Raw genomic sequence first — 25,464 nt, forward strand, 5'->3', positions numbered from 1 at the left:
GCAACTGAAGTACAGAGAAATCAGACTTCCTTTTATGCAGTTTTGACATGAGGAGGAACTAATCACTTGACTCCTCCTCAATTATTTCATTTAACCTTGACTACCATTATTTATTAGTTAGAGGCATATTCTGCTTCGGTTCGCTTCCATTATATCAGCAATAAATTCCTTTTTCTTTCTATTTGGCTTTGTTCCAGGTCTTCAAACACTGATGTCATCTTATCAGCTAGTTAACCATTATTTTCCACTGCTATTTTACTTTTCATGCTTACATAACTTGGCGGAATTCCAAGCTACACCAATTACATACATTTATACCATCGTTTATAAACCAAATGTATAATTTTTTTCAAAAATCATGGGGCCACACCCCTGGACATACTGATTTACCTATTTCAATTATCTTCCTCGTCCTCTCTCACTCACCATCTATGCCGCTTATGCTTCTGGGTTGCTGGAGCACATCCCAGTACTTTTTTTTTGGAAGGCAGGAAACACCCTGGACAGGTCGCCGGTCCACCACAGGGCAGACAAACACTCACGTCTAGGGGCAATATAGTATCTTTAATTGGCCTGTCTGCATGTCTTTGAGAGGAAACCCACACAGACACGCAAACTCCACACAGAAAGGAACCTGGTCACCTGTCCACAGAATCAAACCCAGGCCCTTTTTGCTGTGAAGTGACACCATCAGCATGACACCCTTAAAATCACCCACACAAGTATATTTTTGAGGAAAGCCCTGTTTCCACTCACTGAAGGTGTGCAGCTGGGGGGTAATCATGGAACTGACTACTCAGGGCCTGGGGTGGTGGTGGTGTTCTCAAGAGGCCTGGACTAAAAAGTTTGCTCTGGTGTCCAGTTTAAATTTGAAAAGTGGGCCCACAGAGACTGCATTTGCTCAGAAATGTATAAAATGCCTCCGTTTAAGTTTAGTTCCTATTACTTTTCATGTCTGCTCGAATTCTTTATGCTCTTAAACACCCCCCCACCTCATTTTACTTTATTTCAAGGGTGTAAGATAGAGTAAGTGCCTTAATTATTGCTTTAATCTACTGTACCATCAATAGAAACATTTGGTACAGTAAAAAATGCTTAAGACTCATGAATAACGTTTGAGATATGTGAATCAACATAATCAGGGGCATAGCCCCATGATTTTAAGAAAATATGTAATGGCCCATAAACTAGGGTAGAAATGAATGGAGTCAGTGTAACTTAGAGCTGAGCCCAGTGATTTTCTAAAAATATATCACTCATTGTCTGGAAAATAATGGTAGTCAGATGATAAAAGATGTCAAGGCCAGTGTTCATCACTGATATAATGGAGTTCAGAAAAGGGTAAATATGCAAGTGACTGATAGACAACGGCTGTCAGACTCACTATGTTCTTTATGTGAGGTAATTTGGAGGGATGAGTGAGGGTCAGGTCGTTAACAGGAAATCATCCCACCCCCAGCAGTACGGTATAAAAGAGAGGTTTGATTTCCCTGTTGCTCTGAAGACCAACTCAGGCTTATTGTTCACACTTTTGTGGATCTTAAATCTTTAATAAATTATTTCATTTTTCTACCACCCTTGGTGTCAATAATTTCTTTTTTTGAATAAGGAGTAAACAGGTTTTCCACGACACTTTCCAGACGGGCAAAACAGAAGGGTCCCTCTCTGAGAGAGTGGGCGGGGTCTGCGCACTGCTCTGGATAAATCTGCGCGCTCTCTCTCCCTGTGACCAACATTTTCTTCCTCGTTCTCTTCAGTGTGGGGGTCGAGATGAGGTTCACTGCTGAACTAAAGACCACAGCGCTCGATAAGGATTACCGAGAGAACCCGCTCTTTCTTCGAGGCACTGTGAGTTACACACGCCGCTTAAATGTCATGTGTAGTGTTCAGCAACGGAAAGCTGCTTTGAACAGTTATTAACTCAATAACTCGATAGCTGGAGCTCAGCTCGGTTTAGCCCACAGAAGTGCAGCTTCAGTGAAAGCTGGTGAGCTTTGGTTCTGATGATATTAGACTCTTTATTTTGACGGGTTGCCTTCGTCTCTTTCTGACACATTTCTAAGTTGAGACACAGCTAAGCAAACAAACACTTCCTGTGTATTAGTAACATGTTGTGCTTTGCTGTGAACCCTCACGTTATTTGTACTTAAAAAATTTAATTACTTATTTTCTTGCAATTAGTTGCTATCATTTAAAGGGGAATTCCACCGATTTTGCAAAATTACTTAATCATTCAGTGGTTTAGATGTAAACTAAGGCCCAATCCCATTTCACCCCTTGCCCCTATTTAGCCCCCACTTAGCCCTCTGTTTTGCGCGTTCACATCTAGGGTTAGGGTGTCCCAATTTTTGTAGAGATAGAGGGGTAGGGGGAAGTGATAGGGCTATATGGCCCTTCGAACGGAGGTTTTTCAGAGGCACACTCCAAACAGAGTGTTATGGAAAAAAAAAGAAAACCCCGGCAAGATGGCTGCGCGAGCGACCAAGTATTTTCTCCATTATAAAATTACGATATCCATTGTGTTATCGTAGTTTAATGTCGTTTCAATGTATTATGGTCGTTTTCTTCATAACAAGCATAAAAAATCCCTAAAAGTATGCTAACGTCTCGGTAGCTAGCTAGCTAATTTTTTTTTTTAAATAGTCCGGCAGGATTGACGCCTGAAGCGCCAGAATGTAACTGCTGCACCATTTAAGGTGGAACAGGAAAATTCGAACAAGAATAGCTGACTTCAGCTTCGTATCACCAAAGAATTAGCGGTGGGTGATAATAAATAATTGTCTTATACCCCCTCTTTGAAAGCATATGATGCCCTAAGTGTGACTAAAGCCCAGCGGCGAGGTTGCTGAACTTTCCCTTCTGCTGTCACTGAAGACGGGCCAGGTCACCTACAGAGCACCACTAGTAGCCTGTTAATGAAGCGATGTGTGGGTTTTTTTTTGTTTTTTTTTGTTTTTTTGTTTTTTTTAATTTGAGGGTTGTCCCATTTCGTAGGACAAGATTTCAAACATTACCCTTTGTAACTCCGTTCCAAGGGGTAAGGGTGACACTCGAAAACAAGGGGTAGGGGTAAAAAGAAGAAATGGGATTGGGCCTAAGTCATTCAGAGTAGTTTGGTGTTAAATGCGCCTTTATAGAGCAATTTACCGAATCAGAGTTGTTCACCATTGTAGTAATAGTACCAAACGTCATTATGTCTGCGCTGCAGATATTTTTGAATAGCATTTTATGTGCCTTTCAAAATGACCAGTGAACTTGCATGTGTCTTGTAAGTTTTTATGTCACGCTGAAAATGGTATAGTGCTGAATTAAAAAAAAAGTTTTCTTTGGGTACTATATTTTTCCTTGCATCTCCCTGCATGTACTTCTCCATCCTGCACGCCTTTTGTGTTGTTTGGGTAGGCAGTGTTGTATTGCACGGTGTCAGCAAAACTCAGTTTGTGTAAGTAATTTTTATTTATCAGATGAGCTGCGATAGATCACTTTGGTATGTTTGTGTAGCTTCAAAACCAGCAAAGTACAACAGTTCTTCAGACTTGGGGTTTGTAGTGACCGCTTCACCGACAACGACTGTTCAAGACCAGTGAAAAAATGCAAAGTGTATTTCTTCAAATGCCAGCTGCTAAAGAAAACAGAGGGAGCAGCAGTTGTATTTTCCACCACAGAAACTGGAATCAAGGTAAGAATTGTTTGTGAGTGAAATAAGTCAGTCGTCATTAGCCACCGTGCATATATCACTGTTAGCCGCTAGCTTACAGACTGTCTAAAGTTGGCCACGCAATAAAATAAAATGTGCCTCGCTGTCCTACCTCATAAACCAGTGAGCAGAGTAGAGTTCAGTCCCTCTCTCTCCGTTTTGACTCTGTCTTCTTCAAGCCGCTGTAACTCATTTGTGTGTTCTGGTTCAAACTATTATGGTGCTATGACATTTTGGAAAAAGACTTCCTACTCTGCCGTCTTCCAAAATAGGTAAGAAAACTGTAAAAAACTGCACACAAAGCTGCTGCTGGTGTTGGCTGCGGTGAATGGCTGTAGCTACAGGCTAGTAACTACTGATCTTGAATGCAGTTTTGAGAGGAAACACAGAAGTAATCCTGGAGTAATAGTTTACATTAAAAATACATTTTTAGGCCAAAACTATCATAAAACAACGTCTCAGGTATCAGGCAGCGCATTCATAACCATTTCATGTAGTGACGTGTAGTAGCTTTTACAGCCATTGAAAGGTTCAGACGTCTGGTTTCTAGTACTATAAGGTGAACAATTCTGACTCAAATTATTCTAGAAAGATGCTTTTCACACCAAACCAATCTGAATGATTTTTACATCTAAGCCATTGAATAATTATGTTATTTTGCTAAATCAGTGGAGTTCCCTTTTAATTGAGTGATGTAGTAAAGTGAAAATAATCCCAACCTAATGAATAAAGAGAATATCATTGATTTGATTTACCGAGAAGAGGGATACATAAGAATGGAAAGTACCAGAAACTCTGTAAGCAGAAGCTCTTAAAGAGTAACTCCACCCTAAGGTTTTTTTTATTTATTAACAGCTGAAATGCACTGCTCTGTAATAATAAAACATACTAGCCTTGCTTAAAATGTGTACATGTCTTTCCAAACTGTAAAAATATAGTTTTTATTGTGGTCAGTTCCACTTTTGCAGCGCCCCTCTGGTTCAACTCTGCTATAGGTGCGGATGATGCGTCTTAGTACCAAAATACCATGAAACGTCACAGTATGCAAATCAGTCAAACAACGTTACCGCCCCCGATGACACCCTGCTCGTGCTGTGCTCATAAATATAAAAACATAAGAGACTAGAGTAAGGAGGTAACAACACTCTCGCGCTGAGCTAAACACCCTCAGCACCATCTCACAAGGCTGCGATATGCCAGCTGTCAGTACCAACTGTAAATAACACAATTAATCTAAGCTTAGTTTGTAATAAAGATGTTGGGCTGATTAAATGAGGATTCTTGTGAGTCGCTATAAAGCTGCCGTCCAATTCACGTGTTCCTTTACAACTCAGACCCTCGGGCACACTCACTCGCTGAACAGACATCAATGGCAAGCCACACGGGAACTCCGGAAAGTGAAACGGTTCAGGAAAAGTTACCGTTAAATGGCCACTGTTACTGACTCTGTCAACCTTTTGTCCATACAGCCGTTCTTGAACTTTTTCCCGCTTTCCGTAGTTCCAGTGTTGCTTGCCGTTGATGTCTGTTCAGTGAGTTTGCGTACAGAGGGTTCGTTTTATACAGGGGAACTTGAATTTGAGTGGGAGCTGAATCGGATGTAACACCGGTAAGTGCCATGAACAGCTTGCAGAACGTACGGATTTAGGGGCCACTGCAGCAAACCCTGGCTGACCAGTGATGCAGTCTGCGACCTTGATGTCAAACTGAATGAAACGTAGACATAGTGTTCAAAGAAATCCACTTTATCCATTCAGAATTCAGGGCATCTAAGAAATCACGACTCAGGTTATATCGAATATGAACCTGCTGAATAGAATGTTCCACTGTTTGGCGCCTCTGCCGCTCGCTGCTAATCATCTTCTGGCACTATGTTAACTCTTTGGTGGCTGGAGTCAGTGACTCTCACTGTTAAGGCTCAAGACGCACTGCCTGATCAGAAACACCTTCCCTTGTCGAAGATGGGGATAGTAGTAGAGGAAAAAGCTTCAGCCTCATAAGACCTCTCAGTTGCAAAAGTGCTGTTTGATACTGTCGCTCTCCATAGTTTCTGGTAACTAACGTATGCTAGCTCTAAAAACACAGCAGCCCAGCTGTAAGAGAAATCTTCTTTAAATAATCAGCCTGAGACCACCGATGTCTTTGAAGCTTTTATTCTTGCAGCAAGGGAGCAGTTACACACAGAATCAAGTCTAGAATGTAATGCTCAAAGCGCTTTGGGTCATGCCCTGTCTTATATCTTTGGAAATGTACGTTTTACTCTTACTCAGCTGAACTATTCTTTAACTTCTGTTTATCTATTACCTGACACATCCCGTTTCTTCAAGTTTACCCAAAGGTCAAGTTCCCCTTTTGCGTACTGTTGTTTTCACTTACTGCTGACAGGAGAGCCCTTTATCTGACCCCACAGTGTACGCAGTGCACTCTGTCTGAACTCCTTTACCTACAGAGTTCTTGACTTAAACATAACCATATATGGTAATTCAATCATTAGCATAGAGTATAATACTGATTTTTCTGACACCAGCCCACACGGTTTCCTTTGCAACCCCACCTCCAAATCCATACATCACAACGGGGCCCCTGCCAATTGTGAGCATTGAGCAAGTTGAGCCACGGGTGGAGTTAGCTGAAAGTAGTGGGGTGTGGTTACTCTTTAAGTGAACTTTTGAACCTTGAGCACAAGAGGGCTGGTTTGTGTAGGTAATTTGTGTAGGCGGTTGTATAAGGGCTTGGTGGTGCAAGATACAAGGGGGATAAGTTTCCTTTAAAAAAAATAATAATAATAACATTTGTCATTTGGACATAATTGTACCCAAAAGGTAATGGAATGTTAAAGAGGGAGGGGTGATTACCTCATCACCCCTGAAAATTGTACAAAAGTGTGAACATTGTATACTGAGATTTGCATTGGATTCTGGAATGGATGAAGGCCTTGTGCTAAGCCTGAATAAAGATTGAAACCTTTTTTCTCTTTCTACTGAACCCAGCATGTGAAGTCTTTTTTTTAAGAGTCTGAGATTGAACAGTTGTTCGGTGTAGGTGAATGGTAAGAGTTTGAGAGAAAATCAGTGTCTGCCTTAAATGATAGGAGTTGCTTGAGAAATGAAAATGGAAATGTACTGTTTTTAGTGAGTACAGTATACTCAAAATGACAAGTGAGAGAGAATTCTTAGTGACTTGTCCACTCAGAGTTCAAAATGTGATTGTCCAGCAGCTCATTGTAGGCATTGTGTTTCAAATTTACTGTCACCTCAATCAGGGGACCCATTTCTGTGTAAGTGAAACACCCCGAGAACATCACAGAGCCTCCTCCAGCCTGAACCACAGCTTGCGTGCAGTCCTCATTGAAGGCTGCCCGAGGTCTACAATGAACACGGCGGCTAGCATCACATCACAGACAGGCAGAAACGAGATTCATCTGAACAGATAACATGTTTCCAGTTAAGAACAGACTACTTTGTGTCTCTTCACCCACTGCAACTGGGCAACTTTGTGAGTAGAAGTGAGCAAAGGCCTCTTGCGTGCCACTCTGCTCCATATGTTCATGGTATGCAGTTCCCTGTGGAGTATTCTTTTAGGAATGGGCTGTGAAGGACCTGTGTTGACTTCTAGAAGCAATTCTTGCCTGGAAGTGAAGCGATTTTTATTCACAAGCCGCGAAATACACCAGCAGTCCCTGTCCATCAGTTTTGTCTTTTAGACACAATTCTGACAAGAATTTCCTGTAAACTGGGATTTTTGCCGCTGCTGATAGACCTGTCTGTCAGTACGCTTTGATACACCTGCAAATTCTGCTACTTCTTTCACACTATGGCCTTTGGCACGCCCAAATGCAATCGCTCCTTTTTGCCATCATTATCATCTGCTGCGTGACCCATTTTCCACACATCAGACGAGACATTCACTGCATTGTACCACATCTTCTCAATCTGTGAATCTTGTTGCACACCCCACAGGTATTTATAGCCCGATCATTCTTGTGCAGCGCCATCTGCTTGAGCCTGAAGTTATTATCCCTTTTAAACACAAGTTTTTTTTTGTAAACTTGCATATATTCGCAAACAAATGCAACAAATCTGGCACACAACTGACTTAAATTAGCAACAGGTTTTACAATGAACTTGAATGGCTTTATCCAGCTGCTGCTGAAACCACCTGCACAGCTGTGAGCTCACTGCTATGAAATCCAAGAGGTTTCACTACATATACTGGAAGCCATCCACATTAATTTCACAACATACACTAGAACCACCATCCATTACACCAGTCTTTCTGATGGTCTTGGACTGTAGCCTTGGCATCAAACAAAAAAAAAACAGTTGTAAAAGAATGTTACTATAGTGCCCGTTATTTCAGAAACCCTGAAAGCAAATTTCAAATGTGACTGTATAAAAAACAATCTACTATTTACAGCATTTAAACATCTGACACAAGGTCCATTTTCCTAGTTTATACACGGAGTTGCCAGTTCCTTTAACCTACATTCACTGGCCATTTTATCAGCTACACTTAACAACAAACAGGATGTGAGCCTTGTAGATTTACACTTACTAACTGTAGCCCATGTGTTGTTGCACAATTTATCAGGCACCCTCTACCTCATTCATAAATGAAAAGGGACCACTACAGGAAGACTGCCCACAAAATATTGTCAGCGCAGCAGTAACACTTCAATGGCATGGTACTGTGGTTGGTTGTCAGAAGAAGTGGCATTGCTGGGATGTTGAATTAGCTGTGCTAGAAAAGGCAGTGAACAAAACCATGTGGGATGTGATGGGACAGGACTGACTTTGGTTACTCCTGCTCTAGCACATCATTGGTAAGTTTCTGACCACAGAGCTGCTCTTGGCTGGATATTTTGGTGTGAACTACTCTCAGCTTAGCAGTGACACTGATGCATGAAAAAATGCAGTGTCTGGTGCACTTGTTCGAACGAACAAAGAGGCAGAGTAGAGTCTGTATGTCTAACCAAGTTATACCATCGCAACTCCTCCCCAAATTGGCTCTTGTCTTGGGCTGAATATGATGATGATAATACTCACTCACTTACCATTAGATAGAGATGGTTTTTACCTATATTTGAGCATACAAGAAGAAATATCTGAACATTTAACAGATGCTTCCTTTAGCTGAAAGAAGGTAACAGCTTTATTTTGGGGCAAGTTAAATCGGTAAGCCAACCAACAATACCGCTGTACTCTGCTACTGTATACATCCTAGAGTACAATAGAAAGGGACTGCAATAAATTTCCTAAAAAGGACAATTGATTTCTGTAAAATAAGCTGTCCTGTGACCACACCAATATTAAAACACAATATACATATTGTGTGACACATCCTGTGTCTCTCAGCACATGTTCTCTCCTCTCTGGCAGCTGTGACCTGCACAGCTGCAACTTCCTTTAATCTATAAATATCTGACTCAAACTGTGCCCTGTACCTGGAACACTGTGTGACTTCTTATTTTTTACTGTCAATCATTTATTCTTCCCATAACCGACCTTGTATAAAAGGGCCATTCTGACTTGCATTAAATGAAGTGTGCCTCTGTATTGCTGCTCTGATGCACTTACCAAATCTTCAAGGGAGAACAAACAGAAATTCCTAGCATATTTAAATATTTGTTTTACAACTTGAACATTAAAAAAAAAAGTTTGTTTAAAAAATTGTAAATAAAAAAAAAAGTGAAACATTTGAGTTAAAATGACAATTACTGCCAGTTATCAATACCTAGATTGGCTAAGCTGATTTAGTGCTGCTAACTCAATATTGGTGCTTTCGGAATCCTCTGCAGACAACAAAGATAAGTTAGCTGTTGTGTTTTAGCAGTTTTTTATTTAATATACAAAAACTCCATACACATCCATAATAAGTGCACTTATCTCTGAGTATATTGACCATAGCCTGGACACAGGCTTAAAACTCATTCACAGAAGGAACATGGGAAATCACTTCACTAAGCTGTGTTAGATAACCAAGGTGGTTATGTTAGATAACCAAGGTGGTGTTATTTAGCTTATCAACTTAACGCAGATTTTGAACAGTAGTTCCATTTTCCTTCTGCCCCTTAAAATGAACGTTTTGTTCAGGACCTCTTGAAGACTGGCTCAAAAATGCACCTGCCAAAACAGCACTGGAGGAAAATCCTCTTTTCAGCTGATGAAGAATAACCAGATGTGTAAAATCATTCTTATCTGATTGGGCCATTTGTAAGTAATAGTTCAAGGTGAAAGTTGATTAGTGAATTAAAAAAACGGCGCTCATAAAGAATGCCACATACAAGAAGAAAAACAAAAAAGTTGTAAATTGGTAGTTGTGAAGTTATGTTGTTCACAACATCAACAGCCAGAAAAAAGACTGGACTTTTTCACAGAAAAAAGGCAGTACTTCCCTATCGTTAAAGTGCATGTAAGAAAATAACGGCTTTCTTTTTTGGAAGAAAAACAGCTGCACAACATTACAGATCCACCACCATACCCCACAGTGGAGATGAGAGAATTTTCTGCATGGCTGTCTTTGTGTCTACACCAGCTGTACCTTTTCGGTGTTTGTTGCCAAAAAGCTCTTTTTATTTTTTGTCTTATCTGACCACAGAACATGGCCCCACTGAAGGTTCCAGTAATGTCTGTCAAGCTGTAGGTGCCTGAGTTTGTTGGTCTTTGACTCCAGAGCCTTTCTTCTAGCAACCCTCCCAAACAACATGTGGTTGTGTAGGTGGCATCTGACTGTAGTTTGGGAGACATTCTGACCCCAAGACCTAACTAATGTCTGCAATTCCCTGGCTGTAATCCTTGGGGATTCTTTGGCCACTTGAATCTTTGCTGACACCACTGTACATGGTGTCAGCAAAGATACGTCCTCATCCCGGCAGATTCTTAACATCTTCAGTTGCTATAAGCTTCTTGATTATCACCTTTATGGTGGACGTGGGCATTTTCTGGTCTTTGTCATAGTGATGGATGGCTAAGAGAATTTGGCCTGTGTGTCACCTCATATTTATACCCCGGTGAAACAGTAATGGTTGAGCATTTAAGTGATCCTAACGCTCAGGTGAGCTTTAAAACATAAAATATGGATGGAAATGTCCTTCAATTAGATTTTAATCAATAATTTCTAAGGGTGCCAATAATTATGGGACAATGATTTGAGAAGTATTTTTCATGATGAGTGGGTTAGGTTTATTCTTTCAATCATTGTACTTTAAATATAGGTTTGTTAATATTGTAGCATTTCCTACTGTTAAGAGACATAACTTTTTTTTGTATGTCGTGGTGCTCTATTTTCCAGCTGTTCTTGGCCACAGCTATGCCATACATAAGCAGACTTTTTTCTTCTCTAACAGCTCTTTCACTCCCCAGCTCATGCCTCCTGTCTCACTGCTCACACACTCAGGGGCAGCCCCTAGCCTCACCTTCTACAGTCATACTGATGTGATGTTAGGATGGCTAGCTGTTTTGCCAGGGTGTAGTTAAACCTCTGGGGGTGGAGAGGGGTGGTGTGGGTCTTTTGATTCCCAGCTGCTGGCACATGAAGGAAAACACTCTACACAACTTACGCCCTTGGTCACTATGAATAGACTGAGGGACCCCAAACGTACTGAACATCCCCTCCACCAAGGCATCAACGACAATCTCAGCCTCCTGGTCTTGCAACACATAGGCCTCTGGCCATTTTGTGAAGAAGTCCATGCTGGTCAGCACAAAATGGTTTCCACAGGTGGTGCATGGGAACTGGCCCCATGCTCCCATCTGCTGCAGGGATTCACCCTCCAGAAACTGCTGCATCTGGGCCTAGGACTGCCATTGAGGTTCTTTGCCTGTTATGCACAGGTTGCACCTCCTGCAGAAGCTCTCTACATCCTGCCTCAGCCACCCCTAGTACAAACTCTCAGTTGGCAGAGTGTTTTTGTGACCCTGAAATGATTGGACCCTGCAGAGCCATGCATGGCCTTTAAAACTGCCTCCTGCAGCCACAACCTGCATGGTGGGTTATGGTAAACTTGTAGGTCTGCAGCGGTCTGTATTCCAGCCAACAGACTACCTGCCTTTCTGGCTCTCTGAAGATCTTCAGCCACTGCAGGGAGGTCATGATCAGAGCATAGAGGAAGGCAGGTGGTACAAGTGCCTGATGGCTGAGACAGCAACCAACAGCTCCTGCAGGGGTGATGCAGCATTCCATTTTCAGTTCTGTTCCATTTTGCAAATTTTGCTGAAATAGTCTCTCTCTCTCTCTCTCTCTCTCTCTCTCTCTCTCTCTCTCTCTCTCTCTCTCTCTCTCTCTCTCTCTCTCTCTGGCTATTTCTGTGAAAGTACTACACCTGCCCACTCTCTGCAGGCATGTGTATCCTGAACAAAGGGTTGGTTAGGGTCTAGGGCACCAGGTGCATTTGTTAGGGTTTGCTTTAAGACCTCAAAAGCTGACTGACTGTCTTCTGACCAGTTGAATTCTTGTGTTTTCTGAAGTAACTTGTACAAGGGGGCAGCAATGCATACAAACCTCCTGTAAGAAGAGACCAGTTCTGAATTTTTTTTTTTTTTCCATTGTTTCTGTTCAGTTATGCGATGCCTCTGGAATGTCCATTCTTTGCTCAGGAATGTCCTCCTCCCAGGGTGTAATTTCAGCCCTGAGTCAAATGAGTTTCCATGCACCAGTATGTCGCCCAAGAAGACGAGGCACTCCTGTTCTGGACCAACCTCCAGCACCATTCTCTATCAAGCGTTCAAACGTTGGAGCATTACAAAGTCTAAAAACAAGGACCTTAAAATGCTATAACCCTCTATTTGTGTTCAAACGCTTCCTTGGGTCTAACTCCTGGGGACAGCGGTAATAGCCATTAACTGCTTCTCATGTCTAAAGATGAAAACCACTATATCCTGCCAGACATTACAACATTGCCACCTTTTGAAGCTGAACATTACACTCTTTGTCCGATTGGCACCCATGGTTTCTCAAAACAGTTCAGGCCCAGAATTCACATCTTGCACCTCAGCTATCCAGACTTAAGTGGCGTATATTCTTGCCCCTGACTGAGCATCGCCACCCCCTCCTCATCAGTGCTAGCTCACTGGTCACTGTGCAGAAATGAACTGCCGTGTCTTCCAACTCAAATTCTACAGGTACCACTTCTGGACAGGCCAGTGTGACTCTTGACACCGTATCCACCAGAGCAGTGTAAGGAACCTCTTCAGTGTTGATGGGCATGTGGCAGAAGTCTGATATGGATGTTTGCTACCTGTGCTTTTATTTTTGGCTAGGGCAGTGTTCATCTGGGACATGTGGAACATGGATGTAGGGGCCTGCAGTGTCCCCTTCACTGTGACCATTGGCATGTTTACTGCTGACTTCACCCCGATGGACAAGCCCTAGCTAGACATCCTGGCTGGCTGCATGTCCAGCACCAGTGGCCTTGTGCCTCTGTCTGTGTGGCTGTTGGTATGGCCAATCTTTGTATCAGTTCAGTCATCTTCTCCACCCATGCAGGCTTCAGTGACACACTTGACTCCTCCACAGCTCTGAGTGCAGAACTGGTTACATCCATGCACTGTGAAGCTGCTCACACCATTTCTCTCTCCAGTGCCAACTCCAGGCCTCTGACAAGTCGTGTGTGTGGATGTGGGCAAATTCTGTGTGAACATGCAGCGACATGATGTGAGCATAAGCTTATCTAACCGAAGTTTCAGTATCATTAGCTAGGGCTCTTAATGGTTCCCCTGCCTGTTTTTCGGAGGTTACACAGTTCAGATCGAAGGAGCTTGGGCCAGAAACACAGCCCAAAAATCTTCGGCGTGCCCTGACCAATGCACTGTAATCAGATCTTTCACTAGGGTCTAGCAATAGCAGGTAAGCTAATGCATCATCAGTTAAACAAGGCATCAGCTGCAGGGCTTTCTGTTAATCAGACCATCCAAACAACTTGGATGCCTGTGGAGTCTTAACGCTTACCACCAATGTTGCACATGGGTGCCACCGTCTTTGTTTACATCTGCACCCAGATCGCAACATCACAGAAGCTGGGGATGGCACACAGTGACGGCTAGCTGTTGAGCTAGCAGGGCACTTCCAAGCCTGGCTCTTCTTTCACCACCACTAAACTCTCACTAAACTCACATGAGGTACAACTCACCCCTGGTGGTTGCAATGCTCTTATATAATGAATATTTTACTATTTTGCTCATGCTCACCAGGGCTGACAGTATTCGTGGAGGGCACTGTATGCTTCAATGGCCCTATGTTTCCTCATTGAATTTTTCTCGGGAAAATCTGAGTGTCTGTGGTAACAAGTCCATCTGGCCTCACTCCTGTGACCTATTGTTCATACCTCTGGTGTGTTTACAAATGTTCATATTCTGATATTATAGAGCTGAAAGATTAAGCTATTTTAAATCAAAATTGCCATTTGAAAGAGTGTAGTTTTCAAATTGAACTTTAAATATAGCTTACATTATCCACAACATTGTCTTAAGCTTTAAATTTGGTAATTTAACCTAATAGCAGCAGCCTGTACTGCTTGAAGATGAGTTACACTATTCAAAAGCAGCCAAACACCCACATGCTGTGTACAGCACAGCCACAACTAACCAGCAGTCTAGAACACTATGTTTAGCATTCAAACCTCAAGCCGGAAAAAGTGAATGCTCTGGACATCTTTGCCAAAATAATTTATAGTAAATAATTGTGACTTAAATCAGTCACAGTATCGGTTAGTAAAATTGTCTACTGTTTTCCAACTCACAGTCTGAAAAAATCGACCGGTGGCTAACAAAATTTAAAAATAGAGCTAACCATGAAGATAAATCGGTTGAAACGAGTGGCAAAAAACAATGACTGCGTTGTTTCAGCCAAGGAGTCCACAACTGAGGCCATCCATCCTGACCCCAATGATGCCAATGGGCCATCCACATCAAGTGCAGGCCTACAACAACAGAAAAAGCTAGCTGCTAATTCCAAAGGCCTGGTTGTATCAAAATGCCAGTGTGATGAAAGGTACATAAAATATGGATTTACATGCATTATACTAAATGAAAAATACATTGTTATATGTTCAGAGGTACTTGCAAATGACGTTTAAAACCTGTGAAATTAATACCAAGCGTCTGACGTTAAAAGATAAGCCAGTTGACTTTTCTCATCGCAGAGTCATTGTTGGCTGCTCAGAAACAGACAATGATCAGCCAAACCGCAGACACTGTCAAAGCGCTGACTGCCTCATATGAAGTGGCATATTTGATTGCCAAAGCAAAATAGCCCCATACGATTGCAGAGACACTCATTTGTTCGGCAGCCGTGGCTAATACTAGAAATACGCATGAAGCTACGTTTGTCAGCGACATTGAGAAAATTCCACTCTGATAACACCATCAGCCGTTGTGTTGCTGAGATGGCAAACGATGTGTATGTCAACTAAAAGAGACTCAAGGGCAGAAAAAAATTTTCTTTGCAATTGGACGAGTCAACAGACATCTCAAATGCATCCCAACTGCTTGTATTTGTTCGCTACTGCGATGAGGGAAAACTGCTCGAGGATCTGTTGTTTTGCTGTGCACTGGAGGGAATTTGCACAAGGAGATCTATTTTTGAAAAACTCTAACAAACTGGACGAAATGGGTCTGTGCTGGGACAGTTGTTGGTGTGTGCACAGACGGAACAGGTGCTATGATGGGAAAAACAAAGGACTAATGGCAGTGGCTCATGATGTAGCTCCCCATGTTTTTCACTTATTCTGATTTACAGAGGCCCTTGCAGCAAAATCTCTCCCCTCAGAGTTGAGCAGTGTGCTACAGACAGCAACTCATACAGTGAAGTCAAGACTGTTTGTTTGCCCTGTTGTGCAAAGAAATGGGGTCAGAACACGAATTGTTACTTCTGCACGTGGCTCTCCAGAGGAAAAGTTCTTCAAAGGATATTTTCATTATGAGATGAAGTATGGATTTTCCTTCTTGATTTTGCATCTTCCTATTTTGAGCAATTTGAAGTGGCTTACAGATCTTGTGTACCTGTACACATAACACAGCCATCTTTCATCCTTTAGCTCTGTGGCATTCCATGGAAAGCAATGGTAAAGTCAGTTTTCCTTGTGCGGCTCAAAAAGTCTTGTCTGTAATGTATTCTTTCATGAGACAGACATGTCTTGCTAGCTAGGTGTTTATAGTAGTTGGACTGCAGCTGAAACACTTGTGTGTTTGAGATGACTGGTGTGGTAGAACTGTTGTGTAACCTCTGTCCCATAGATTGTTGTTGGGAGAGGATGGTTGGAGTGTACGTTATGTTGCAATGCATGCTGGGCATTGTAGTGCAGCACATTGTGAAATGGGCTAATATAGATAGAATATGAAAATTCTGTGGGCCGGATAGGATTGTGCCGTGGGTCTGATCTGGCCCACAGCCCTTCTGTTTGATGCATGGGGTCTAGCCCATGAGGATTAAACTTTGTCATCATCAATCAATCTCTTAACTCGCACAGCCTGTTGAGGACAACTGCAGTGCCTGGCCCTGGAAAATGCAGCCACCTCGATCCTGCAGGATTATTATGGCATATGTCATTATCATGGTGCAGAGTCAAACAAAAAAGTCTAACTGGCATGCAGTGTGCCAAGCCTTCGTACAAGATGTTTTCGGAGTGTCTGAGTTCCATGTGTTATCTATGAAATATTTATAAGAGCGTCAAACACCACGACACTGCAAAAGTGATATTCCAGTCTCACCACAGGACAGAACGTTGGTAACATGCTCATATTATGAAACTGGTGTGTCATTCAATTTTGAAAATTATCCCAATCTTTCGGGTATGATTTTATGTTCATTTGAGATGAAACACAGCATGTTATATATTGTAAAGTAATGTATTGTGTTTTTTAATGTTGGTTGCGCTTCAGACTGCTTCCCCATAAGGGTGAATCTGATTGCGAGTGCATTGAAAATATTCAAAGAGAACTCAGTCAAACTACATGTTTTCTGAGGATGAGTGAAATTAGAAACCACTGTCATCATACTGATGAAAATATAATGTTGATTTTTGCATTTGAGACCTAAACATCGAGCTGGATCATTTATTATTATTATTATTATTATTATTAATTTATTTTTTGTACATGAGACATTAATACACAAAGACATATGACATGGTCAGAAAAACTCCTGTGAAATGTGACCCAGCACCTCTGACTTTTAAATGCCCAGAAGAACACTGTGTAATGCATGCATTCAGTGCCGTGTTATACAAAAAAATGCTGGATGTTTTTCATGTTAAGCCAAAAGGCTCAAAGTTTGAGGAGTTCCTTTTATTTATTAAACAAGTTGCATTTTCCATGAACAAGTCAAGAATTGTATCCTTTCAGTGAGCATCAACTAAGACTTGGTGGCAAGACTTCAGCAATTTTGAGTTATTTTTTGCACAATAATTCTAATCTTGTGTCCCTTCCCCCCCAGCTTGTACCAGCATTCATCCTTTTGGTAAGAAGATAACGACTACCAAATGAAAACTGTTTGTGGTCCCAAAAACAATGGCAAGGCCTGAATCTGAAGACTGCACTTCTGATCATCTAAACTGCACCTCTGACCACGTAAGAAAAATACTTGAAACCATGCTGAAGGACAAGCAAAGCCTTTCACATAAAGAACAAACAACGCTTGGAAGTTACGGGACAAGACCATCACCAAGCCTGAAAGCCATGAGTGACCAGATGTTGACACAACCTCAACACACTTCCAGGCCTACTTTGATGAAAGCACAGGGATATTATAATAATAATAATAATTCAGAATGGGTGTCCCCTTTAGGAAAGAAGGACTCTAATACTTTTCACTGGGACAACTCAATTCAAAGACCTCCTGGTTATCCAGCACTGTCCTCTGGAAATAATGCACATGTGAATGTTATGAACAGTGAGAACCTCAACAATATGCACAGCTGGCCTCACCAAGAAAATACTGTTAGAACCTTGCCTAAGGACTGTATCCAACAGAGAAAGGCCACAGGTCATGCTAACTTTGCTCCCAGTGTTTCACATCAAGCTGACCTTGGTTCTGAATGTAGCAAAAAACACCCTGAAGTCTTTAAATTGCCTGCCCTGAACATTCAGTCAAAGTTTGAGAATGTCGGCAGGATACATAAATCAGTTTCTCACAAAAGAAAACAGTTTTTTGTTACAGTGAGTGAGGATAATACTGGATTTGGATTTGTTGCTGAAAATGTTGTTTCTGCAGATGAACTGGTCAAACCAGATAACTCGTACACAAGGACATTGGATAATAGCATAAGACACTTTAGTGGACAGTTTGGCAAGAGCAGTCTTGATGCTCGTTCCATATCTGCGCAGGCTCATCAGCAAAGTGCTTTTTTGCCTAAAGAGAATCATCATCACAAGAATGTTCCTCAGAAAGCTGTTGCTGTTGTGGCACCTTTAGCTCAGCATGTAATAACAGGTGCTGAATTTTCACAAGACTCAACCAAAGGAAATGAAGGAGGCCATGGAACAAGAACTGTACCAGATGAGCAGTCACATCATAGTTATCTTTCATGTCCGTTACAATCAAGGGTAAATGAGTCTTTGTGTGATAATGAGGCACAAATTCATATGTCTCAGGAAATGCCATCAGAATCAGTAATGACCACTGAGTTTTCTCAGTGTTCAGAGCCAGAGGGTCCTGTTACAGCGAAGGAACTTTCTAACCAAAGTGGAAGTTTGAGCTCCATGCCTGTTGGTAGCATTCATGTGGAGAGAAAGGAGTCAGTGCAGTCATCCCACGTGAAGGACCAGAGCATTGCTGTTGATACAGCAATAAACAAAAGTTATGATGGCACAGAAACAAGAATGGACCCAGAGTCAACTAATAGGTGGTCTGCTGTACCTGTAACAAAGTGGTCTCTTCAGAAATTACAAACATTGGTCATTAATTCAGAATGGAGGCAGAAAAAGTCTCAGAAAGAGATCCTTCTCAAAGAATTTTTAACTACAATTATAAACTTGTATTGGGGTGGAGATTATCGAAAACTCTGTGAGGCTGCAAGATCAGACATTTATACCAACATCATGAAAGAAGTCAAACTTCACCGTGGAACCAAAGATTCTGTAATACTACAGGAAATTCCAAAAGAGAAATTTGACCAACTTGCAGAGCACTTTCACATCTTAAAACATGACTCTGCACCAACCGAGGTGATCCAGTCATCCTTTTCGAATCTTAATGAGAAAGTTGATGACAACAAGGAATGTGGTCATTCGTTATCCTTAATGACTTTTCATAGTGCACCAGAAGTAGATGTTGAAGTAGTGGAGAGGCAGAAAAACATGCATGTGGCTGAAAATGATAAAGGAGAGGCATCTAATGAAGCATCAAGTAGAGCAATGTCTTTTGCACTGGGACAAAGTCAACCATTACCAACTGTGCATGAAAAAAAACGCAAAAGTGTTGGAGACGGTATCTTAATGGATAATAACAATCCAGTGAGGACAGATCTTAAAACTAAATGGACTAGTTCTATCAGAGAGACAGTAGGACAAAAAGAGCCTTTGCTAGAGTGCTTGAGTAAGCCATCAACAGAGACTGCTGATAACTGCAAAACAGTAACAGTGAGCTATGATGCAATAGGGGAACCATCCAAACCAGAAGAAGAAAATCAAAGTCCAAGAAACGAAGTGTCTTTGCTAGTGTCCTTGAATGAGCAATCACCAGCTGTGAGTGATGACTGTGTACATGTAAAGCCAGACGATCTGCTCCAACTCCCTGCAACAGAGAAGACTCCTCCATTAGATGACTGTGGTAACTCCTCAGACTCTTCAGATCCTTTTGCTTTTATTAAAATAAAGGTTCTCTCCTCTGAAATGGCTAAAAAAATTGCTGCTAGTGAGTCATATGAGGAGGTAGAGAATATACAAAAAGATGTTTCTGTACAGACCATAACTGAAAACAATGATCAAGTCATTGTAAAACTATGTGACCAGATGTCTGAGGATGAAGAGCACATGGACGCTAAAATAAGTACAGCTGAGAGCAACGCCACAGGGGAATTACAGAAGTACTGTTGTTTTCCTAAATGGTTCCAGGTTTTAGGATATGCAACTGACTTGGTTTGCAAGTGTGAGAAAGAAGAGTTGAGTTCTGGAAATGATGTCTTCTGTAGAGATGTGATAAAGGAGATGACCATGACTGGAAAAAATGTGCCAATGTCACCCATTCTAGGTGATGCCAGCATGGATGAGATTGAGATTGTGGATGTCATCACTGATTATGAGGATGTCCTTAAAATAGCAAATGCAATATCGGAGCAGTTGACAGATAAGCCACTTGCAGAATGTGGGCCAGATGCTTTCAAGAAGGAAAAACATCACAGACCTAATGCTTATCAGAAGAAAAGGACCTGCCACTCACCTTGTGGTCAGATTGCATCCAAGGCTAATTTAATTTCCGATCTTAGCAGTGATGCATCGCAGATGGACTTGGCCTTACCTTTAACATTTACAGACATTGCTAATCTTCAGTGTGATGAACATGGTAGAGAGACCACAACTACTGAGTTCCAGAAGGAGACTAAGATAGTAAATCTTGCATTATATGGATCATCCGAGTTGAGACATAACAGATCTACAACGACAAACAGTTGTGCAAAGGAAAAAGGATTTTCGGATGAAGAACATTTCCCTCCAGCAACTATTAATGTAAGAGTGAGCCCTTGTTTGAATAATTATGCAAACAGCAACAAGAGCCAGACTACCAAACAACGCATTTTAAAATCTTGGAGGAGCAGCCATGTGCCCATGAAGATGTTTACCGACCGCAGATTAAAGAAGCTGAATAGTGCAAGAAGAACTGAATCAAAAAGTGATGCTGAAAGTACCTCAAGGATTAAAACAGGTGCATGTTCAACAGCATTTGATGTGGTGAGGACCTTGCTGTCACATCAAGATGACATGCAAACACATGACTTGGAATCAATGAGAGATAAAACTGTACGCATAGCTAACCAACACAAAAATGCAGCTAGTCAATCAAAGGATAAAAGCAATTCAACTAAAAAGGATAAAACAAAGCAAAAACGTAAGGAGACATTGGCATCAATTAATCCTAACACCAGACAGAAAGCAAATAAGAGAAAGTCAACTCAGTCATCATACGAGTTGCCCCACACTTCTAGCAAAAGCAAACAGGAGTCACACAGGGATTTAAAACTGGATTTCAAAGTTCTCCCAGAATCTTTCAACTTTACAGATGGTAACACCAGGATGGAAGCTGATCGGTCTGCAAGCGCAAAGTGTGGTTAGTACTGCATATGTTTTTTGCCTTCTTAGGGTTTTTTTATTGTATGGTTTCTTAGACTTTGGTCCACCTAGAAATGCCAGGCCTGAATGTTAAGGCTCGAAATCTGAAGAAGACGACATTGGGTAAGCCAGGTAATCTTTTTTCATGATGTTTGACCCAGTCATTTGTATTGACGACATTTTTTTAATTTTTTTTTTTTTACATTGTTAGGGGCCTGGTGTGTCAGCCCCAGGAGGAAAGGACATCTAAAATCTACACTTGCCTCAAATGTCTCTGTGTCACTTGGCACATTTCAACAGTTCAAGAGAAGATATGAAGAAAAGAAGCAGAGATTGCTTCCGAAAACTACTTGAAAAAAAATAATGGGCTAGACATTAGAGAGACATCAATAAAAATATTTTGTAATAACCCTGCATGTAGTATGTATATTTGACGACCTCTAGAGTCTGAAAAATATTTCAATTTACACAAGAGTTGTAAAGCTGCATTCCAGGACTGCTCTCTAAAGGGGTGAGAGAAGTGGACTCCAAACAGAAGAATGGAGGGTTCATGCAGGGTTGTTGGATCAGTGAATTATTATTATTATTATTATTATTATTATTATTATTTATTATTATTATTTATTTATTTATTTTTTTTAAGGATGTACTTTAAATAGTGCTATAATATGGTATACTGTATTAGTAATGTTCTAAACAATTACCTTTACATTTACACAGGGTTGGGATGTAATTAAATGCAAGTATTGGGAATACATACTTAGGATACAAAAATTAAGTATCTGTATTTAGCCTAGGTTATACTTAGACAGTGTTCAGAATACAGTTACCTTTTACATTTTTGGGTAAAATACTTTAAGAATATTTACCCACTAACTAAATAACATACGGTATTCAAAAGAAACATCAATGCTTGTTTAGGAACTATTTCAGAGCCAGCGCACAACATGGAAAACATGCTTGTTCAAATTCTAAAGAGGACCTCTTTACAAACAATGAAATTCCTGCTAAAGCCTGAACAGACTGATAAATCAAGTCACGGACACTGCCAACCAGTAACAGCGAGGAGCAGTATGAAGTGTAAAAAAAAAAGTTCCCATGTTTCTTACCAAGATGTATTGTAAATGTATTCTAAATGTTTTCTGAATACATTATTTTTTAGTACGTTTTAGTAAGTGTTGTGATGGAATACCTTGCTGAATACATTTAGGACAGTGTATTCAGCCATTACTACTTTTTTAAAGTGTTTTGTCCAACGCTGCCTATACTTGATATAAGCTGAACATACACTGTGTATCATTTTGTGTCATTTTTGAACACAAAAATAGCAGCTGGATTTGTTGTAGAAGTGCCGGCTGTTCAGGAATGTCTGGCACCAGTGATTTTCATCATAAGCTCAATTGTCTGCTTGGTAAATCCATGATAAAGGTTTACAAAGTCAGATTGTAATCATAAGCCTCTCAACCAAATCTGAATATGCATAACTATAAGAACAGTATTTGGACGCTTTTCCAATATCTTTGCTTTAAAAAGACATTATGACAACAGAAATGCTGCAAAGTTTGATTCACAGAGGGATAATTATACCCTTGAGTATGAATGTCATTTGCCGTCATTGCAGTCCTATTAAAATTTAGCTGTGTCCAGTGTCTGGAGAGAAAGCAAGACTGAGAGCAGTAGTTAATTCAGTCTGGACCTTCTGGATTCAGTTCATGACTACATGCAGGGTGTCGAAACTCTGGCCCTTGGGCCAACTGTGGCCTGCAGCATCACTCTTAAGAATACATTGTTCTGGCCCCCCACCAGCACATTGAAATATTTCCAGATGGTGAAAGTTAGCTAAACTTATGAGCCATTTTCATTGACTGAACCTGCAAATAAATTTACAGAATGACACTTAGTGATGGCTACAGCACAAAGGGCAAAGTGCAAAGTTGACAGTGCGGACTGGCCATTTCAAGAGAGATGGAAATCAGAATATTTTTTCATTGAGAGCCACAGCAAATGTTTGTGTCTCATATGCCAAGAAACTGTTGTAAATAAGAAATTTAATATAAAGAGACATTATGAAACAAAGCGTGGGCGTAACAGTAAATATTCAGGAGATGGGGAGGCAGAGAAACTTAAGCACCTGAAAGCTACACCTGGTGACTATGCTAATTGTTATGCATGGAAAACCTTTCTCTGATGGTGAATTTTGAAAAGAGTGCTTAACTATAGTGGTCAATGTCATTTGCCCCTGAAAATAAAAGGAGGGCTTTAAGATCGTCTGTCTTACCTGTAACACTACAGCCCGGAGAACTGAGGATGTGTCATCAGATATTAGGAAACAGTGAAAGGATTCATGCTTTTGACTGTTTTTCACCAGCTTATGATGTAAGTATGGATGTGACTGGTTTTGCCCAGCTGTGTGAATATCACTGAATCATTTCTGGATCTTCAGAGTCAGAGGGCCACAGTGGATTTATTTCAGTTTGTCAATTTGGCAGTTGAAGACACAAAACTGTGCTGGGACAAACTGAGTAGAATGGCTACATACCAGCGATGACGGGTGAGTAGAGTGGATTAACCTCACTCTTTTGCATCAAAGTGAATGAGCAGGGTGGGAGCACCCTTAAACTTACCTGCTTAATACACCAACAGCCTCTGTGTGCTAAGTGCCTAAAATTGGATCATATCATGACTGAATCAAGGCACCAAAGCCTCTGCCAGTTTCTTCAAGATATCCAGGGCGAATATGGCAATGTCACTCACCACAACAATCTCCAATGGCTCAGTCGCCACTTAGAGTGGAGTTTCTAACTGAAAAGGGACATCCAGAGGAGGAACTGCCTGATCCTGCTTGCTGGCAGATATGGCATTGTTAGTGGATATTTTCCGAAGTATTTGAATGTGCCAAACACCAGCTTACAAGGAAAAGATGCTGTGGTGAACCAGCTATATGCGCACATCAAAGCCTTTTGTACCGAGCTCTAACTATACAAAAGGCATCTGTCACAATCTGAGCCAAACATGATACACTTCCCCATATTGCAAAAGGTAGTGGGCAGCTTTCCAAGAAAGAACCGCTACCAAAGAACCAACTCTGTCTCCTCATAGCCCTACCAATGAACCAGCTATGTCTCCTCATCCCCATACCCCTACCAATGAACCAGTCCTGTCTCCTCATCCCTCTGCAATGAATCAGCCCTGTTTTCCTATCCACCTACCAATGAACCAGTCCTGTTTTCAGATCCCCCTACAATGAACCAGTCCTGTTTCCCCATCCCCAAACCCCTACCAAGGAACCAGTCCTGTCTCTCCACCCCCCCTACCAATGAACCAGAACTGTCTCCCAATCCCCTACCCCTACAATGAACCAGCCCTCCATATGATTCAATCTTGATTCAATCTTTTTCAGTGAGAAGATACCAAACGCTGTAATTATTTTTCCACAATTCCTTTTCAAAATAGCCCTGTCTCCCCATACCCCTACTAATGAACCAGCCCTGCCTTCTCGTCCCCTTCCCCAGTGAACCACCCCTATTCCCCATCCCAAACCTTTACCAATAAACCAGCCCTGTCTCCTCATCCCCTTACACCTACCAATGAACCAGTCCGATTCCTCATCCCAAACCCTTACTAATGAACCAGCCCAGTCTCCCCATCCCCATACCAATGAACCTACGCTATCTCCATATCCATCCCCATACCCCTACCAATAAACCAGCCCTGTATCCCCATTCCCATATCCCTGCCAAGACCCAGCCCTGTTTCCCTATTACACATACCAATGAACCAGCCCTGTCTCCCCATCCCCATACCCATTCCAATGACCCTGACTTTTCTCCCTATCCCCATTCCCAAGGAACCAGCTCTACTCCCTATCCCCATACCCCTACCAACAAACCAGCCCTGTCTCATCATTCCCTATTCCATTATCAATAACCCAAGCCCTACTCCCAACTGAAGGAGGTGAGCAGCATTGTGCTGAATGACATCTCACGACATGGCATAATTGCAGGGGATCCATGTTTTTATTAGTATTGTTATTATTATTATTATTATTATTATTATTATTAGTATTATTAGTATTATTAAGAAAAATAGAAAAATGGTTACACCAAATGCTGTAATTATTATTCCATAATTCATTTTCAACTATAGTTTAAAAGAGTTTTACAAACTCGTGTGTTGCTGTTTGTTTTTTTTCCAATAAAGATACATAAATGGCATCATATTTGCGTCCATCCCCATACCCCTTCCAGTGACCCAGGCCTATCTCCCTATCCCCATTCCCAATGAACCAGCCCTACTCCTCATCCCATTCCCCTACCAATAAACTAGCCCTACTGCCCATCCCCATACCCCTACCAATGAACCAGCCCTGTCTCATCCCCATACTGCTATCAATGAACGAGCCCTTCTCACGACTGAAGAAGGTGAGCAGCATTGTGCTGAATGACATCTCATGTCATGGCATAATTGCAGGGTATCTGTGGGAATTATTATTATTATTATTATTATTAT

General features: G+C 41.4%; 1 protein-coding gene across 2 annotated transcripts; it reads left to right on the top strand.

Annotated features, from left to right (window-relative positions):
• Window positions 1–1,721: 1,721 nt before the first annotated feature.
• si:ch211-106e7.2 lies at window positions 1,722–23,875 on the top strand. Of its 2 annotated transcripts, none has more exons than XM_036576178.1 (4): window positions 1,722–1,848; window positions 17,126–20,953; window positions 21,028–21,087; window positions 21,167–23,875. In XM_036576178.1, exons 2-4 carry the CDS (start codon window positions 17,200–17,202, stop codon window positions 21,307–21,309), a joined length of 3,957 nt encoding a protein of 1,318 aa, XP_036432071.1. In that variant the 5' UTR covers window positions 1,722–1,848; window positions 17,126–17,199; the 3' UTR covers window positions 21,310–23,875. The 2 variants fall into 2 exon arrangements, with proteins under 2 accessions (XP_036432071.1, XP_036432073.1); XM_036576180.1 differs by having other exon boundaries at window positions 21,028–21,078.
• Window positions 23,876–25,464: the final 1,589 nt, after the last annotated feature.

The sequence above is a fragment of the Colossoma macropomum genome, unplaced genomic scaffold, assembly GCF_904425465.1.
Source record: "Colossoma macropomum unplaced genomic scaffold, Colossoma_macropomum, whole genome shotgun sequence".
Taxonomy (NCBI): Eukaryota; Metazoa; Chordata; class Actinopteri; order Characiformes; family Serrasalmidae; genus Colossoma; species Colossoma macropomum.

Coding starts and splice junctions, on each gene's coding strand:
- si:ch211-106e7.2 (XM_036576178.1), top strand. CDS start 17,200: ATGGCAAGGCCTGAATCTGAAGACTGCACTTCTGATCATCTAAACTGC. Junction 20,954..21,027: donor GTCTGCAAGCGCAAAGTGTG/GTTAGTACTGCA, acceptor TGGTCCACCTAG/AAATGCCAGGCCTGAATGTT. Junction 21,088..21,166: donor GACGACATTGGGTAAGCCAG/GTAATCTTTTTT, acceptor TTACATTGTTAG/GGGCCTGGTGTGTCAGCCCC.